The 18935-nt window shown below is 48.8% G+C and overlaps 1 protein-coding gene across 1 annotated transcript in view; it reads right to left on the bottom strand.

Annotated features, from left to right (window-relative positions):
• Window positions 1-18829, bottom strand: part of LOC116937332 (adhesion G protein-coupled receptor L3-like) — a 40782-nt gene extending 21953 nt beyond the window's left edge. Inside the window, exons 1-3 of the mRNA XM_076061872.1 lie at window positions 18577-18829; window positions 13248-13519; window positions 7863-8439 (exon numbers count right to left, since the gene is read on the bottom strand). Coding sequence (XP_075917987.1) covers window positions 7863-8439; window positions 13248-13519; window positions 18577-18745 — 1018 coding nt within the window. The 5' untranslated portion in view covers window positions 18746-18829. The remainder of the gene's footprint in view (window positions 1-7862; window positions 8440-13247; window positions 13520-18576) is intronic.
• Window positions 18830-18935: the final 106 nt, after the last annotated feature.

Here is an 18935-nt window from a genome sequence, read left to right on the forward strand (position 1 = left end):
ATTGAAATAACTAGGCGAATTTAGCATTGAAATAACTGAGTGATTAGCTAGTGACTGGTCACAGAAATGGCTATGTTGAAGTCAAGATCTACACATCTGAGCTATTCACAGTAACTGGGTATACAATACAATGTATAATGAATACTACATAGTGAACCAATAAAAAACTAAAATATAAATTACCTTAATGTTATCAATGAACTCTATATTCTCCAATCAGCTAAGCTACCAACAATAAGTCGTTATATATCACAATGCTATATGGCGAAAAAATGGGTGGATTCTTACCCTCAACTTTAGCAACACGGATAGCTACGGGCCCCGTTCAGACGGACGAGTTCATCCAAGGTCGGAACAGAGGAGGGGGAGAGAGACAGCTGCGAGGCGCTATTATACTCCATGTTGTAAACCATACCATTAACCGTGGTGTGAGAGGTATTAAGAGTCAATGCTGGTGAAAGAGCTGCGGTCTGAAGGTCATCGTAAAATACAATTAATTAAGAACGGAAATGGTTTAAAACATCTTTCCAATGGTTACTAAGCCAGAATCCATCTTCTCGGTTGAAATTGTCTCTGTGCTTGTATATGTGAATGGCCTCATGAACGAATCTCTCATGGTAGCCGGTTGGTTTACAAAGAACCTCCGTCTTGGAGAAGTCAATGTCATGTGAGCCCACTGAATTATAACAGTGATCTGCCATGGCAGAGGAGTTCATCCTACCGTGTTTCAAGTCTGCTTTATGTTCACGGATGCGGTCCGAGATATGTCGTTTGGTTTCTCCAATGTAGCTACTACCACAGAGGCACTTTAGTTTGTAAACCCCCGGGTACTGTATGTCTGGAACAGCATCTTTTACAGATGGAACCAGATCACGGATTTTATGTATTGTGTTGAATCGGACCTGGATCTTGTGTTTATTCAGGATTTTGGGGATCTTTTTAGTGACCCCTGCAATGTAGGGTAAGGTGATGGTTTTGAGTGGCTCCACAAGAGAATCCTTCTTCATGACTGGAGTGATGGCTTTGCGGATTGTGTAGTCGGAGTAACCATTAGCCCTGAGAGCCTGGTGTACGTGCTTGAGTTCACTGGTAATGTGTTCCTGGTCGGAAATGCATTGGGCTCTATGGTATAGAGTCTTGATGAGGGAGTTCTTCTGGAATGGATGGTGGTGGGAATCCGGTTTCAAGTAAGCATCTGTATGTGTGGCTTTCCTGTAGACAGAGTGGCTCATTGAACCATCATGTCTCCTTTTAATTAAGACATCCAAAAAGGGGAGTTTGCCATCTTTTTCAACCTCCATGGTAAATCTGATGGCTGGGTGTATGGAATTGATGTGGTCGCGGAATTGGTCTAGAGCAGGCTGGCCATGTGGCCAGATGACAAAGATGTCATCCACGTACCTCTTCCATAAGGTCGGGCGTAGAGTGGCAGTCTGGATGGCGTCAGTTTCAAAATTTTCCATGAATACGTTGGCTACACCTGGAGATAGGGGGGAGCCCATTGGGGTGCCCTCAGTTTGTTTGTAGAAAGTTCCATTCCAGGTGAAGTATGTGTTGGTTAAGCAATGTCTCACAAGGGGGGGTACACCCACACACCGAAAAGATAGACGTCAACAAAGTCGTAATTAATCGCAGTAACAGTTCCATTTCTGATGGTCTGAAATCCCTTTTAGCTAAAGGTCTAAACTTTGCTGTCACCCCGAGACACTTACCGGTTAACGACATCATTGCCCATGTCGACGTTGCACTCAAGGGCTTGAGTCCCATCGCTGCAGACGTAGCAAGATCTGAAATTGCTGCAACCCTCAAAAACGCTAAGTTGCCACCCAGCAACATCAGCAAAGACGAACGTTTTGAATTATCTCAATTAAAAAGAGGGATGATATTGTCGCCATCTCAGCCGACAAGGGCAATGCCACTGTCATCATGGACAAAACAGAATATAACAACAAAATTCAAGAACTACTCAACGATGGCAGCTATACAAAAATAAAAAGAGATCCCACCAACAGCCTGGTTACCAAAACGAACAAAATCATCTCTGATTCAACAGCATTAATTGATGAGACCAAACAGTTCTCGTTGAAACCCTCTGCTGCCAGACCACCAAGAATTATATGGCCTTCCAAAGATACACAAAAAAGATACACCCCTTCGTCCCATCGTCTCTACTATCAACTCCCCCACCTATAAACTGGCACATTTTCTTGCTGATATACTGCGACCTTTCACTGGAAAAACCACCTCTGCGGTACTAAATTCTACTCACCTGGTATCGACAATCAAAGGCATTTCCCTGTCCCCAGACGACCTGCTTGTCAGTTTTGATGTGGTGTCCTTGTTCACCAAAGTCCCGGTACCTGACACCATCACTATCATTGAAGACCTGGTTCATCAAGGACTGCACACTGATGTACCCCCCCTGGTGAGACATTGCTTAACCAACACATACTTCACCTGGAATGGAACTTTCTACAAACAAACTGAGGGCACCCCAATGGGCTCCCCCCTATCTCCGGTTGTAGCCAACGTATTCATGGAAAAAACTGAAACTGACGCCATCCAGACTGCCACTCTACGCCCGACCTTATGGAAGAGGTACGTGGATGACACCTTTGTCATCTGGCCACATGGCCAGCCTGCTCTAGACCAATTCCGTGACCACATCAATTCCATACACCCAGCCATCAGATTTACCATGGAGGTCGAAAAAGATGGCAAAATACCCTTTTTGGATGTCTTAATTAAAAGGAGACATGATGGTTCAATGAGCCACTCTGTCTACAGGAAAGCCACCCATACAGATGCTTACTTGAAACTGGATTCCCACCACCATCCATTCCAGAAGAACTCCCTCATCAAGACTCTATACCATAGAGCCCAATGCATTTCCGACCAGGAACACATTACCAGTGAACTCAAGCACGTACACCAGGCTCTCAGGGCTAATGGTTACTCCGACTACACAATCCGCAAAGCCATCACTCCAGTCATGAAGAAGGATTCTCTTGTGGAGCCACTCAAAACCATCACCTCACCCTGCATTGCAGGGGTCACTAAAAAGATCTCCAAAATCCTAAATAAACACAAGATCCAGGTCCGATTCAACACAACACATAAAATCCGTGATCTAGTTCCATCTGTAAAAGATGCTGGTCCAGACATACAGTACCCGGGCGTTTACAAACTAAAGTGCCTCTGTGGTAGTATCTACATTGGAGAAACCAAACGACATATCTCGGACCGCATCCGTGAACATAAAGCAGACTTGAAACACGGTAGGACGAACTCCACTGCCATGGCAGATCACTGTTATAATTCAGTGGGCTCACATGACATTGACTTCTCCAAGACGGAGGTTCTTTGCAAACCAACCGGCTACCATGAGAGATTCGTTCATGAGGCCATTCACATATACAAGCACAGAGACAATTTCAACCGAGAAGATGGATTCTGGCTTAGTAACCATTGGAAAGATGTTTTAAACCATTTCCGTTCTTAATTAATTGTATTTTACGATGACCTTCAGACCGCAGCTCTTTCACCAGCATTGACTCTTAATACCTCTCACACCACGGTTAATGGTATGGTTTACAACATGGAGTATAATAGTGCCTCGCAGCTGTCTCTATCCCCCTCCTCTGTTCCGACCTTGGATGAACTCGTCCGTCTGAACGGTGCCCGTAGCTATCCGTGTTGCTAAAGTTGAGGGTAAGAATCCACCCATTTTTTCGCCATATAGCATTGTGATATATAACGACTCATTGTTGGTAGCTTAGCTGATTGGAGAATATAGAGTTTATTGATAACATTAAGGTAATTTATATTTTAGTTTTTTATTGGTTCACTATGTAGTATTCATTATACATTGTATTGTATACCCAGTTACTGTGAATAGCTCAGATGTGTAGACCTTGACTTCAACATAGCCATTTCTGTGACCAGTCACTAGCTAATCACTCAGTTATTTCAATGCTAAATTCGCCTAGTTATTTCAATGCTAAATTCTCCTGTTTGATTTGTACTAGGTGCCTCGGTGAATGTGTATGCTCTGACTTTAAACATAGCTATTTCTGTGACCAGTTATAAGCTAATCACTCAGCTATTTCAATGCTAAATTCTATGCTAATTCCTTTGTCAAGGGGTGCCTCTGCGGATGTGTATGCTTTAACTTTAACATAGCCATTTCTGTGACCAGTCACAAGCTAATCACTCGGCCATTTCAATGCTAAATTACATGCTAATTCCTTTGTCAAGGCGCTTTGTTTCTTCTGACACAGCTTAAAGGTCGTGATCTGAACGTGGCTTTTTTTCACTCCAGCGCTGTCCTACCAGACAGTCTCGTCCCTTCACCTGATGAAGGCCGCTTGTGTTGTGGCCGAAACGTCGTGAGAATATTATTGTGTTATTTTATTTTATCAATTTATTATTTTATTCTCATTCTACGTGACTTTACCGAAAGAACCAAAGAAGATGAATCCTTGCAGTCACGAAAGCTTTAAATCGAAATTTAACCGCCTCTACGGGGAGGGATTTCACACATCCTTAAGATCATTCAACAGACTCCGGGATAAGAAGGCTCAACTAATCGAGTCTCTCACCTTTCTGAAGAGATGCCGCAACTCTAAGGTAATACCAACCGCATTTACACTAACCCCTGCTGTTGCAACTTCTCTCAATGCAAAACGAATTGTAGCTAGAACTTGCTTCGCTCTTATCTCGGAAAAAATCAGACTTACACGCACCGAACTCGATCAGTTAGACAAGACACTCTACAAATCACACTTAACATTGACAGCAACAATGTCTACATCGGATTGGGAACATGTAGACAATATGACTACCTCTTCGGCTGCCACTATGTCGACCAAATGTAGGGACAATTTGATTTCCAAATTCAATCACCTCTCCAGCTAAAAATCGGATCCACACACCGAAAAGATAGACGTCAACAAAGTCGTAATTAATCGCAGTAACAGTTCCATTTCTGATGGTCTGAAATCCGTTTTAGCTAAAGGTCTAAACTTTGCTGTCACACCGAGACACTTACTGGTTAATGATATCATTGCCCATGTCGACATTGCACTCAAGGGCTTGAGTCCCATCGCTGCAGACGTAGCAAGATCTGAAATCACTGCAACCCTCAAAAACGCTAAGTTGCCACCCAGCAACATCAGCAAAGACGAACGTTTTGAATTATCTCAATTAAAAAAGAGGGATGATATTGTCGTCCTCTCAGCCGACAAGGGCAATGCCACTGTCATCATGGACAAAACAGAATATAACAACAAAATTCAAGAACTACTCAACGATGGCAGCTATACAAAAATAAAAAGAGATCCCACCAACAGCCTGGTTACCAAAACGAACAAAATCATTTCTGATTCAACAGCATTAATTGATGAGACCAAACAGTTCTCGTTGAAACCCTCTGCTGCCAGACCACCAAGATTATATGGCCTTCCAAAGATACACAGAGAAGATACACCCCTTCGTCCCATCGTCTCTACTATCAACTCCCCCACCTATAAACTGGCACGTTTTCTTGCTCATATACTGTGACCTTTCACTGGAAAAACCACCTCTGCGGTACTAAATTCTACTCACCTGGTATCGACAATCAAAGGCATTTCCCTGTCTCCAGACGACCTGCTTGTCAGTTTTGATGTGGTGTCCTTGTTCACCAAAGTCCCGGTACCTGACACCATCGCTATCATTGAAGACCTGGTTCATCAAGGACTGCACACTGATGTACCCCCCCTGGTGAGACATTGCTTAACCAACACATACTTCACCTGGAATGGAACTTTCTACAAACAAACTGAGGGCACCCCAAAGGGCTCCCCCCTATCTCCGGTTGTAGCCAACGTATTCATGGAAAATTTTGAAACTGACGCCATCCAGAATGCCACTCTACGCCCGACCTTATGGAAGAGGTACGTGGATGACACCTTTGTCATCTGGCCACATGGCCAGCCTGCTCTAGACCAATTCCGCGACCACATCAATTCCATACACCCAACCATCAGATTTACCATGGAGGTCGAAAAAGATGGCAAACTACCCTTTTTGGATGTCGTAATAAAAAGGAGACATGATGGTTCAATGAGCCACTCTGTCTACAGGAAAGCCACCCATACAGATGCTCACTTGAAACCGGATTCCCACCACCATCCATCCCAGAAGAACTCCCTCATCAAGACTCTATACCATAGAGCCCAATGCATTTCCGACCAGGAACACATTACCAGTGAACTCAAGCACGTACACCAGGCTCTCAGGGCTAATGGTTACTCCGACTACACAATCCGCAAAGCCATCACTCCAGTCATGAAGAAGGATTCTCTTGTGGAGCCACTCAAAACCATCACCTTACCCTACATTGCAGGGGTCACTAAAAAGATCTCCAAAATCCTGAATAAACACAAGATCCAGGTCCGATTCAACACAATACATAAAATCCGTGATCTAGTTCCATCTGTAAAAGATGCTGTTCCAGACATACAGTACCCGGGCATTCACAAACTAAAGTGCCTCTGTGGTAGTAGCTACATTGGAGAAACCAAACGACATATCTCGGACCGCATCCGTGAACATAAAGCAGACTTGAAACACGGTAGGACGAACTCCTCTGCTGTGGCAGATCACTGTTATAATTCAGTGGGCTCACATGACATTGACTTCTCCAAGACGGAGGTTCTTTGCAAACCAACCGGCTACCATGAGAGATTCGTTCATGAGGCCATTCACATATACAAGCACAGAGACAATTTCAACCGAGAAGATGGATTCTGGCTTAGTAACCATTGGAAAGATGTTTTAAACCATTTCCGTTCTTAATTAATTGTATTTTACGATGACCTTCAGACCGCAGCTCTTTCACCAGCATTGACTCTTAATACCTCTCACACCACGGTTAATGGTATGGTTTACAACATGGAGTATAATAGCGCCTCGCAGCTGTCTCTCTCCCCTCCTCTGTTCCGACCTTGGATGAACTCGTCCGTCTGAACGGTGCCCGTAGCTATCCGTGTTGCTAAAGTTGAGGGTAAGAATCCACCCATTTTTTCGCCATATAGCATTGTGATATATAACGACTTATTGTTGGTAGCTTAGCTGATTGGAGAATATAGAGTTTATTGATAACATTAAGGTAATTTATATTTTAGTTTTTTATTGGTTCACTATATAGTATTCATTATACATTGTATTGTATACCCAGTTACTGTGAATAGCTCAGATGTGTAGACCTTGACTTCAACATAGCCATTTCTGTGACCAGTTACAAGCTAATCACTCAGCTATTTCAATGCTAAATTCTATGCTAATTCCTTTGTCAAGGGGTGCCTCTGCGGATGTGTATGCTTTAACTTAGCTATTTCAATGCTAAATTCTATGCTAATTCCTTTGTCAAGGGGTGCCTCTGCGGATGTGTATGCTTTAACTTTAACATAGCCATTTCTGTGACCAGTCACAAGCTAATCACTCGGCCATTTCAATGCTAAATTATATGCTAATTCCTTTGTCAAGGCGCTTTGTTTCTTCTGACACAGCTTAAAGGTCGTGATCTAAACGTGGCTTTTTTTCACTCCAGCGCTGTCCTACCAGACAGTCTCGTCCCTTCACCTGATGAAGGCCGCTTGTGTTGTGGCCGAAACGTCGTGAGAATATTATTGTGTTATTTTATTTTATCAATTTATTATTTTATTCTCATTCTACGTGACTTTACCGAAAGAACCAAAGAAGACAAAGCGGACTTTCAAACTCCAATCCAACCTCTCCCCACCGCCCCACTCTTCCACACCCCACCCCCCCCGCTCCCCCCAACCCACAACCAACCCCACCGACACCCTCCCGCTCACCCGCAGCGGGGTCCCGCGTGCCGAAGCGCAGCGCGTAGCGCAGCGCGTGGTGGTTGTTCCACACGTAGAGGGCGCGGTCGCGCGCGTTGTACTGCACCGACGTGATGAACCGGAACGGGTTGGGGAACGGGACGGAGACGCGAGCGTCCCGCCGCGAGTCGGTGTCGTACACGTAGTCGATGCGGTCGCTCGTCCCCCCTCCTCCCCCTCCTCCTCCTCCTCCTCCTCCCGCGGCGTCCGCCCCTCCGTCGCCGTCGTCCTCGTAAGTCGAGCGCAGGACGTGGAGGACGCCGCACGCCATGAAGGCGTCGGAGGCCGAGCGCTTGACGTAGGCCGTCTCGAAGGAGGCCTCGACGCGCATCGCGCGCGGATTTAAGCGGCTCACCACCATGCGCCCGTGGTTCTGCTCCGTGGCGTAGACGACCCAGAGGCCGTGCTCGTCGGCCGCCAGGTCGATGTCGGACTTGCCGCCCCAGCGGTAGGGCGAAGTGTCGTGGTAGTTGGCGTTGGGGATGAACGCCTCGCCGCCCTTGACGCGCGTGCGCAGGTCGAACTTGACGACGCTGCGCGTTCGCTCCTGCGACGGCGCACAGCGTGGGTGGCAGGGAGAGGTTAAGTGAGTGAGTGAGTGTGTGGTGAGGTGAGTGAGTGTGTGGTGTGTGTGTGGTGGAGAGGTGAGTGTGGGTGTAAGAGGTGAGTGAGTGAGTGTGTGGTGTGTGTGTGGTGGAGAGGTGAGTGTGGGTGTAAGAGGTGAGTGAGTGAGTGTGGTGTGTGTGTGGTGGAGAGGTGAGTGTGGGTGTAAGAGGTGAGTGAGTGAGTGTGGTGTGTGTGTGTGGTGGAGAGGTGAGTGTGGGTGTAAGAGGTGAGTGAGTGTGGGTGTGTGTGGTGGAGAGGTGGGTGAGTGTGAGAGGTGAGTGTGTGTGTATGTGTGTGGTGGAGAGGTGAGTGAGTGTAAGAGGTGAGTGAGTGAGTGTGTGGTGAGGTGAGTGAGTGTGGGTGTGGTGGAGAGGTGAGTGTGGGTGTGAGAGGTGAGTGAGTGTGTGTGTGGTGGAGAGGTGGGTGAGTGTGGGTGTGAGAGGTTAAGTGAGTGTGTGTGTGTGGTGGAGAGGTGAGTGAGTGTGAGAGTGAGAGGTGAGTGAGTGTGTGTGTGGTGGAGAGGTGAGTGAGTGTGGGTGTGAGAGGTGAGTGAGTGTGGGTGTGAGAGGTGAGTGTGGGTGTGACAGGTGAGTGAGTGAGTGTGTGGGGAGAGGTGGGTGTGTGGAGAGAGGTGAGTGAGTGAGTGTGTGAGGGAGAGGGGGTGGGGAGAGGAAAGGTGAGCGTGAGAGGAGAGTGTGAGTGTGTGTGCGTGTATGAGTGGGTGAAGGTGTGAGCATGAAAGATCCGGGCGTGGTGGTGGTGGTGATGGCCACGCCAGCCCCTCGTACGCTGCGCCTGCCCATCATAGGTGCTGCTCGCTAACAGCGCTTGCCCCAACAGTCTGTTGAAGGCTCTACAGGGGATCTTGGTCTTTGATGAGCACAAGTGAAGTGCGTGGGGGCGCTCCTCACAGTGTGTGAGGGAGAGCGGAGGTGAAGGTACAAAGGTGTTTGAGTGCGAGTGTCTGAGTGTGTGTGTGTATGTGTGTGTGTATGTGTGTATGATAGTGTAGCGGTTAGCGCGCTGCGCTACGAACCCGGCGACCCGGGTTCGATTTCCTCTCACGGCCAACACCGGTGACGATTATCTGAACCGGTCCTGGGCCTCCCCTAAGTCGACTCAGCCTCAAATGAGTACCTGGTGCGGTGGATAAAAACATTGCCACTGGGGAGACAAAGGCGGTCGGGCGTGGTGCTGGCCACCCACCCCCTCGTGTAACGTTCCGGCCTTCATAGCTGCTCGCTAACAGCACTTGCCCCTACAGTCTGTTAAGGCTATATGGGGGATCTTTATCTTTGTGTGTGTGTATGGCTGCTTTGGGTACGCGGTCCAGACCTCCCCAGAGACCCTGGCTGACAGAGGAGGTGTTCAGGATGGTTGAGAAAAAGCGACAGGCCCACGCTCATCGGCTACAGCATCCCACGTTGGAGAATGAGGAGGCTTACCGCATCCTTCGCTCGGAGGTTCGGAGAGCCGTGAGGCACTGCAAGGATGGGTGGTGGTCGCGGGTTGCTGTGGAGATGGAGTCTGCCTCAATGGCCCGCGATCACAAATCTCTATTTAACTCCATCAAAAAAGTAACCTGCAGCGCCACACCTATTACCATCATTAGGGGAAAGAACGGTGATCCGATCTCTGACCCCCAGGAACAGGTTTGCAGATTTGCTTAGCATTTCTGTGAGGTCCTGGGGGAGGGGGAATCCCTCAGCCTGGAAAACATCATGGGACAAAGTGGGGATGACCCTGCTGAGGCTGCGGTGCCTCAAATATTGGAGGAAGAAGTCACCCCCTGTGAGTGGCTGGCTGATGTGCCATCCATTGAGGAAGTACTGAAGGCGATCCAGAGCCTGAAACCAGGAAAGGCACCGGGCAGAAATGATCTCCCAAGCGAAATGCTGAGGGATTGTGGCGTTTGTGCACAGACTGCCCTACATGACATCATAACAACAGTCTGGACCACTGGATGGGTTCTGCAGGATTGGAAGGATGCCCTGGTGGTCCCCCTCTTTAAGAAGGGGGACCGCACAGACTGTAACAACTACAGGGGAATCTCAAGGATTATTCAACATCGCCTTGCTAGGCACACTGAGGAGAGGCTGGCGGAGCTCCAATACGGTTTCAGGAAAGGGCGGTCCTGAACAGATGCCATATATTCTGCCCGTGTGCTACAGCAGAAGTGTAGGGAATTCCAACAAGACCTGCATCTCTGCTCCATTGACCTGGTCAAGGCCTATGATACCATCAATAGGCCTGGGCTCTGGGTTGTTCTTCGTATTTTCGGAATCCCTGAGCCTCTGCTCATGATCATTAAGGACCTTCATGATAGTGAGCGGGCCCAGGTAAAACTACGTGGCCGGGAGTCAGAGCCATTCCCTGTACACCTTGGGGTGCAACAGGGATGTCCCCTGGCTCCAACATTATTTAACATCTATTTCGACCACGTAGTTCGTGAAGCCTTCAGTAGCTGTACCCGAGGAATTTCCATCTGGTACAGGTAGAATGGGAGGCTGATTGATGCCCGGGTGCGGTCAAGGGATGGCTCCCTATTGGTCAACCAAGTTATGTATACCGACGACCTGGTAATAGCAGCTCACTCAGAGGAGAAATTGGAGGCGCTGCTGCTGAAACTTGAGTGTGCCATGAAGTTGTGGGGCCTTACCATCAGCCCCACCAAAACTAAGCACCTGCCTGGGTATTTTGTACCATCGGACACTCCACCCCCACAACTCCCAATCGGTGATGGGGCAGTTGTGGAGAGAGTGGAGAGTTTCCCATACCTGGGCAGTGTGCTCATGACAGGCTCCGGTTTAACAGCAGAGGTCTCACTCCGAATCAGTCGAGCGGCAATATCTTTTCATCGTTGCATAAAGCTGTGTGGAAGCTACCTGGTCTGTCACTCCGCAAGAAGCTTCAGGTCTTCTCTGCCACAGTCAATCCCTCCCTTCTCTATGCTTGCGAAACGTGGACACCCCTAATGGAACACCTTCGCCAGTTAGAAACATTTAGGCTGGCCTGCCTACAATCCATCCTGGGTTTAACCAGACTGGATTGTGTGAGGAGTTCACAATTCCTCGAAAGATCTCGACAAAGTCCCATCGGTGAGCTCCTCCGGCAGGCAAGGCTGCGTTGGCTGGGCCATGTAGCCCGCATGCCCAATCACCGCATGCCCAAATCGCTTTTGTTCGGCCGGATCGAGGTGGCTAAACGGGCGCAGCACGGGCTAGAGAAGAGATGGAGTGACGTGGTACAGGAGGATGTGGAGCTGAGTGGACTTGCCAATGACTGGTACCAGCGGTGTCAAGATCGGCCTCTGTGGAGGAGGCTTGTGAAGGACGCTACTGGGCAGTTGTAGGCAGTCGCCCTCCAACAACAACAGAGGGTTGAGGAGCGACGCTCACAACAACGAGCGGAGCGCCGGGTGGCTAAAACACAGCAAGTTGGCACAGTAGGGGGCACAGGTGGTGCATCAGCCGGTTATCTCGGTCATCTCAGTCAGTCGACCCATGGCACCTGGGTCTGCCCCGTGACCTCCTGCCAGCGGGCATTCGACACTTCACGTGGCCTCAAGGTGCACATGGCCTGGCACAAGCGTCATGGTGACGTCACCGCCACTTAGTGGCGAAAGGCGGTTGTTGTTGTATATACAGCTCACAACTGGAGGGCTCTCGCTCCCCAGTTAATGCATTCAGCAACTGCAATGTTTACTGGAGTTCTGAGCTCAGTCTACAAACTATAAAACTATTAACTATTTTTATTTTACAGGTCAGGACCACTGAGCCGGGATAGCTCTTTTTCAGAAGCGACCTGGCCACTAAATGATGGCTCAACGGAGTGGAAATGTACAGCAGCCAAATACTCTGAACGCGTGACGTCGATTCTCAACGTGGAGGGAAAAAAACGGAAGACCCAGAGGAAAAATCCACGAGGAGAACACGCAAACTCCAAATATACAGCAGCAGGCGTCAGGGTCGGGATTGAACCCACGAGCTTATGTATACCAGGCGAGGTCGTAAACATCTCTCCACCATATTCTTGGTTCTTTTGGTAAAGTCACGTAGAAGGGAAACAATAAAATAATAAAAATATCTCTCCACCAGTCATTGCAACAGTCCCTAGCCTGATAAAAGTTTAGTGTCAGCGTATGTGTGGGTGCCCCCACCTGGAAAGAGAAATCAAAGTTCTATCCAGCCCTCTGGCAAAAGCTCTCTCCCCACCGCCGTCCTATACTTCGGGTAATGAACACGATTAATAATTCAACACATTTGGTATTCGCGCCAATCTGAGAACCGCAGGGGCCATCACGAATGAAGGCGCCATTTCACAGACGGGTATACGCTGCCAGTAGGGGGAAGGGGCGACGTTGCCAAGTGGTTTCACCCATGGCCTCTTGTATACCAGGCGAGGTAGTGAACATCTCTCCACCGCGCCGCCCCTACGGCCCCTATCGTCATCATCATTATCATCACGGCTCTGTCGTACCAGGCAAGGTCCACCAAGCCATACAGCTCTTTTCCAGAAGCGAGCTGGCCACACAAAATGACAGCTCAACCAAGTGGCTTCTCACGTGGCAAAGTAATAGCGGCCAATTACTCTAAAAGCGTGTGGATTCTAAACGAGGTAGTTAACATCTCTCCACCGGGGCGCCCCGACCGCCCCTACCGCCCCTACCACCCCTACCGCCATCTGCCGTCCATCATCCCACTGGTGCTCACGCGGAACCCCCCCCCCCCCCCGGCGCCGGGCACCGACCCTGTTGAAGAACACAGCTCCGTCGTACACCACGAAGCCCGTGCCATCGACGCGGTGCGGCAGCTTGTAGTTGGTGAGCGGTCGCCTGGCCAGGATGTCCTGGAGGGAGGCGTACTCCACGAGTCTGTCGGTGCGGAACGGCGTCCACGGCATGACGTACACCTTGTCGGTGGCCTGCAGCGGGTCGCGGCACCACGAGCCGGCCTGCTGCTTCGCCTCCAGGAGGTGCGAGGCCTCGCCAATGAGGAGGACGCTGCCCGGGCACGGGAAGACTGCCCAGGGAAAACGAGGGACAGACGAATGAACGAACGGTCGGGTCAGGGATTCGCGGCTGCTCCCTAAGTTGATATTCTATCAACTGAAAACGGTTTTTTTATTCTTGGTTCTTTCGGTAAAGTCACTACCACGTAGAAAGGAAACAATTAAATAATAAAAATATAAAACAATTACATTCTCACGACGTTTCGACTGCAACACAAGCAATCATCATCAGGTGTGAAAACCACAGCAAGAAAATTTGAAAAAAAAATAACCGCCACTTTTTTCAAATTTTCTTGCTGTGGTTTTCACACCTGATGATGATTGCTTCTTGTGTTGCAGTCGAAACGTCGTGAGAAGTTTATTGTTTTATATTTTTATTATTTTATTGTTTCCCTTCTATGTGGTGACTTTACCGAAAGAACCAAGAATATTAATCCCTGCAGTCACAAAAGCTTTAAATAAAAAAATTAAAACTTTTTTTAATATTTGAGCAGGTAAGGCCCACTGAGCCACGAAACTCTTTCGCCGAAGCAACTTGGCCACACAATTGACAGATCAACGAAAGTTTCTTATCATGTGGAAATGCACAGCAGTGTCCAAATACTCGCAATGCGTGATGTTGATTCTACACGCGGAGGGAGAAACTGGAGGACCCGGCGAGAACTCCACATGACCACAGGGTTAACGTGCAAGCTTCCAAGTATACAAGCCTCAGGGTTGGGATCGAACCCACGACCTCCTGTATACCAGGCGAGAAAGTTGACACCCCGCCACCGTTTGCATGCGTGTACTGATGGGCGTATGTTAACATGGGTGCCGTCTGCATCGCAGCAGAGCCTGATGAAGCCGAATGTCCACAGGGAACGATCGCGTTTCTTAAACATGCACATGTGGCATGTGTATCGGGAGCTTAGCGTGTGGCATACATCGACTGATTCATCGTCGCACGTCGGTTACAGTGAGGGAAAAAAAGCATTTGATCCCCTGTTGATTTTGTACGTTTGACCACTGACAAAGAAATGATCAGTCAATAATTTTAATGGTAGGTTTATTTGAACAGTGGGAGACAGAATAACAACAAAATCCGGAAAAACGCATGTCAAAAATGTTATAAATTGATTTGCATTTTAATGAGGGAAATAAGTATTTGACCCCCTCTCAATCAGAAAGATGTCTGGCTCCCAGGTGTCTTTTATACAGGTAACGAGCAGAGATTAGGAGCACACTCTTAAAGGGAGTGCTCCTAATCTCAGCTTGTTACCTGTATAAAAGACACCTGTCCTCAGAAGCAATCAATCAATCAGATTCCAAACTCTCCACCATGGCCAAGACCAAAGAGCTCTCCAAGGATGTCAGGGACAAGATTGTAGACATACACAAGGCTGGAATGGGCTACAAGACCATTGCCAAGCAACTTGGTGAGAAGGTGACAACAGTTGGTGCGATTATTCGCAAATGGAAGAAACACAAAAGAACTGTCAATCTCCCTCGGTCTGGGGCTCCGTGCAAGATCTCACCTCGTGGAGTTGCAATGATCATGAGAACGGTGAGGATTCAGCCCAGAACTACACGGGAGGATATAGTAATAGGTTTTACCCTTTTTAACTGGCATCAATGATCTCAAGGCAGCTGGGACCATAGTCACCAAGAAAACAATTGGTAACACACTACGCCGTGAAGGACTAAAATCCTGCAGCGCCCGCAAGGTCCCCCTGCTCAAGAAAGCACATATACATGCCCGTGTGAAAGTTTGCCAATGAACATCTGAATGATTCAGAGGACAACTGTGTGAAAGTGTTGTGGTCAGATGAGACCAAAATGGAGCTCTTTGGAATAAACTCAACTCGCCGTGTTTGGAGGAGGAGGAATGCTGCCTATGACTCCAAGAACACCATCCCCACTGTCAAACATGGATGTGGAAACATTATGCTTTGGGGGTGTTTTTCTGCTAAGGGGACAGGACAACTTCACTGCATCAAAGGGACGATGGACGGGGCCATGTACCGTCAAATCTTGGGTGAGAACCTCCTTCCCTCAGCCAGGGCATTGAAAATGGGTCGTGGATGGGAATTCCAGCATGACAATGACCCAAAACACATGGCCAAGGCAACAAAGGAGTGGCTCAAGAAGTTTCCAGACCTTAATTCCATAGAAAATCTGTGGAGGGAGCTGAAGGTTCGAGTTGCCAAACGTCAGCCTCGAAACCTTAATGACTTGGAGAAGATCTGCAAAGAGGAGTGGGACAAAATCCCTCCTGAGATGTGTGCAAACCTGGTGGCCAACTACAAGAAACGTCTGACCTCTGTGATTGCCAACAAGGGTTTTGCCACCAAGTACTAAGTCATGTTTTGCAGAGGGGTCAAATACTCATTTCCCTAGTAAAAATGAAAATCAATTTATAACATTTTTGACATGCGTTTTTCCGGATTTTATTGTTGTTATTCTGTCTCTCACTATTCAAAAAAACCGACCATTAAAATTATAGACTGATCATTTCTTTGTCAGTGGGCAAACGTACAAAATCTGCAGGGGATCAAATACTTTTTTTTCCCTCACTGTAAATACTCGGGTGAAATAAAACCCGTCGTGGACACAGGCAATTCAGCTGTTGCAACAGAAACAGCTAGCATGCAGAGAATTGTGGGGTTTCCCAGGACGCGCCGAGGCTTAGCCTAAACGAATTTCGACTGAAGGTGTTGTTACTGGGATTGCCGCAAAATATTTTTTCGCGATACGCCATCAAATTTCACAACGGGACGATTTCCCAATATTCGTTGAGGCGCTCGTACTTAGCACGGCGTTAGTTCCGGTTGCAATCAATGCAGTCTCCGAGGCTTATGAACGCACGGCGCAGACGGCCACGCCAGAAACGCGGTCGGCAATTACGCGAACCGTGGCAACGACGATGTCACATAGTCGCCACGCCGTCAATGAACCCCGGAAAATTGTTGGGAACCCGTCGGTTCGATTTTATAATAACTTTTGGTGAGCGCACGTGCAGTTGAATTGTTTGGTTTTGACAGCCGTTACCTCAAGCTCGGCGTGGTACGGGCGTGCGTTTGTGCGCTTGTGCGTTTCGTAATCACGCCGAACATCTTCCAGTCCGCAAGGCGGAATGGAAAAGGCACCCGGATTAGTTTGCCTCTGTGGATGTGTAGGTTTTGACTTTAACATAGTCATTCCTGTGACCAGTCACAAGCTAATCACTCAGCTCTTTCAATGCTAAATTCTCCTGTTTGATTTGTACTAGGTGCCTCTGTGGATGTGTAGGCTTTGACTTTAACATAGCTATTTCTATAACCAGTCACAAGCTAATCACTCAGCTATTTCAATGCTAAATTCTCCTGTTTGATTTATACTAGGTGCCTCTGTGGATGTGTATGTTTTGACTTTAACATTGCCATTCCTGTGACCAGTCACAAGCTAATCCCTCAGCTATTTGATATGTAAACCCCTTTGTCAAGGTGCCTCACTTTAAAAGTCGCTACGAATCTTAACACCGTTCATTGAAGCTCTGTCACCCTGAAGACGGCCAGCTTGCGTTGTGGCCGAAACGTCGTGAGAATTTTATTGTGTTATTTTATTATTTTATTCTCATTCTACGTGGTGACTTTTACCGAAAGAACCAAAGAAGATGATGAATCCTTGCAGTCACGAAAGCTTTAAATCGAAGAAAAAAATGCACCCGGATTAAGTTGCCGATAGCCGCAGCGAGATAGAGTAACGGATGCGGAGTGCCAGGTGCACACAATAAAAAAGTGTACGGGGTCAGTGGTGGACTGCAAGCGATTAGCACGCCGACCTTTGAACCCGGTAACCCCAAACTAAATTCGTGCTTACGTGAGCCCAACAGCAGCGGCGATTATTATTTAAACCCGTCACGGGCCTCCACCCTTTGGTTTGACCGGTGCGGTGTGCAGTAGTAAAACATCGCTGGCAACTGGGGGAGACAAAGGCGGCCGGGCGTGGTGGTGCTGCCCGCCCGCTCCACCCACGCCCCCTCGTGTACGCCGTAGCGGCCTTCACGTCGTGCCGCTCGCTACGAGCACTTGCCCCCCACAGCCTGTCGAAGGCTGTGGGGGGCATCGCGAGGTGTCCCCGTGAACCCCCGGTGACGACGAGCTCGAATATCTCTCTCGCTCGCGGCCAAAATCGGCGACGATTAACCTCGACCGGTACCCGTGCCTGCCCCTAGGTCGACTCGGCATTTAGTTCGTAGCTGGATGCAGTGTACGAACACGGCCGCTGGGGGAGACAAAGGCGGCCGGGCGTGGTGCTGCCCGCTCACCCACGCCCACCACGTGTACCACAGTAGCGGCCTTCACGTGGTGGTGCTGCTCACCCACCACGTGTACCACAGTAGCGGCCTTCACGTGGTGGTGCTGCTCACCCACCACGTGTACCACAGTAGCGGCCTTCACGTGCTGCTGCTGCTGCTCGTGGACGGCGCTCGCCACGGCAGCCTGTCAAAGGGCGTCACGTGGTGGTGGTGATCTTTGTGTGCGTGTGTGTGTACGTGTGTGTGTGTACGTGCGTGCGTGTGTCTACGTGTGTGTGTACGTGTGTGTGTGTACGTGCGTGTGCGTGCGTGCACACGCGTGTGCGTGTGTATGTGTGGGGAGTGATAGTGTACCGGTTAGCGCTACGCTGCGCTATGAACCTGGCGACCCGGGTTCAATTCTCGCTCACGGCCAACACCAGTGACGATTATCTGAACCGGTCCCGGGCCTCTCCTAGGTCGACTCAACCTCAAATGAGTACCCTGGTGCGGTGTGTAAACATCGCCACTGGGGAGACAAAGGCGGTCGGGCGTGGTGCTGGCCACCCACCCCCTCGTGTACCGTTACCGGCCTTCACAGGTGCTGCTCGCTAACAGCACTTGCCCCTACAGTCTGTTAAAGGCTACACGGAGGATCTTTGTCTTTGTGTGTGCATGTGCGTGCGTGCGCGTGTGGATGCGGCGTGCCAGGTGCAAACAGAGAGCTACAATATATATTTTAAAAAAAACATCTCAGTGTGGCGCCTTAACTGGTTTAAATAAAATAAAAATAGTGAATAGCCTCGTTACCGGTTGCAGGAGGCCAACCGCTCGTGCCCGGCAGCTGCAGCAGCAGCAGCTGGGCTTGAAGCAGCAGCTGCAGAAAATGGGCTTGAAGCAGCTGCAGCAGCAGCAGCAGCTGGGCTTGAAGCAGCTGCAGCAGCAGCAGCTGTGCTTGAAGCAGTCTCCAGCTGCCCATCGTGAACGTCCGCGGGACGTCGTCAGCGTGAGACGGAGCGACCTCTGACCTCTACCGGCAAGGACTAAAATTTTAACACACTTCCCCAATGTCGTATCGACTACTGTTAAACTTGCTATACGTACGTCACACTCGTGACAATACTAGATTCTATCGTTGACAAAAAAAAATATTTATATTTGTAAACAAT

This window comes from Petromyzon marinus, unplaced genomic scaffold (assembly GCF_048934315.1).
Source record: "Petromyzon marinus isolate PM22_M1 ecotype Great Lakes invasive population unplaced genomic scaffold, UKy_Petmar_22M1.pri1.0 PM_G_Scaffold_44, whole genome shotgun sequence".
Classification (NCBI taxonomy): Eukaryota; Metazoa; Chordata; class Hyperoartia; order Petromyzontiformes; family Petromyzontidae; genus Petromyzon; species Petromyzon marinus.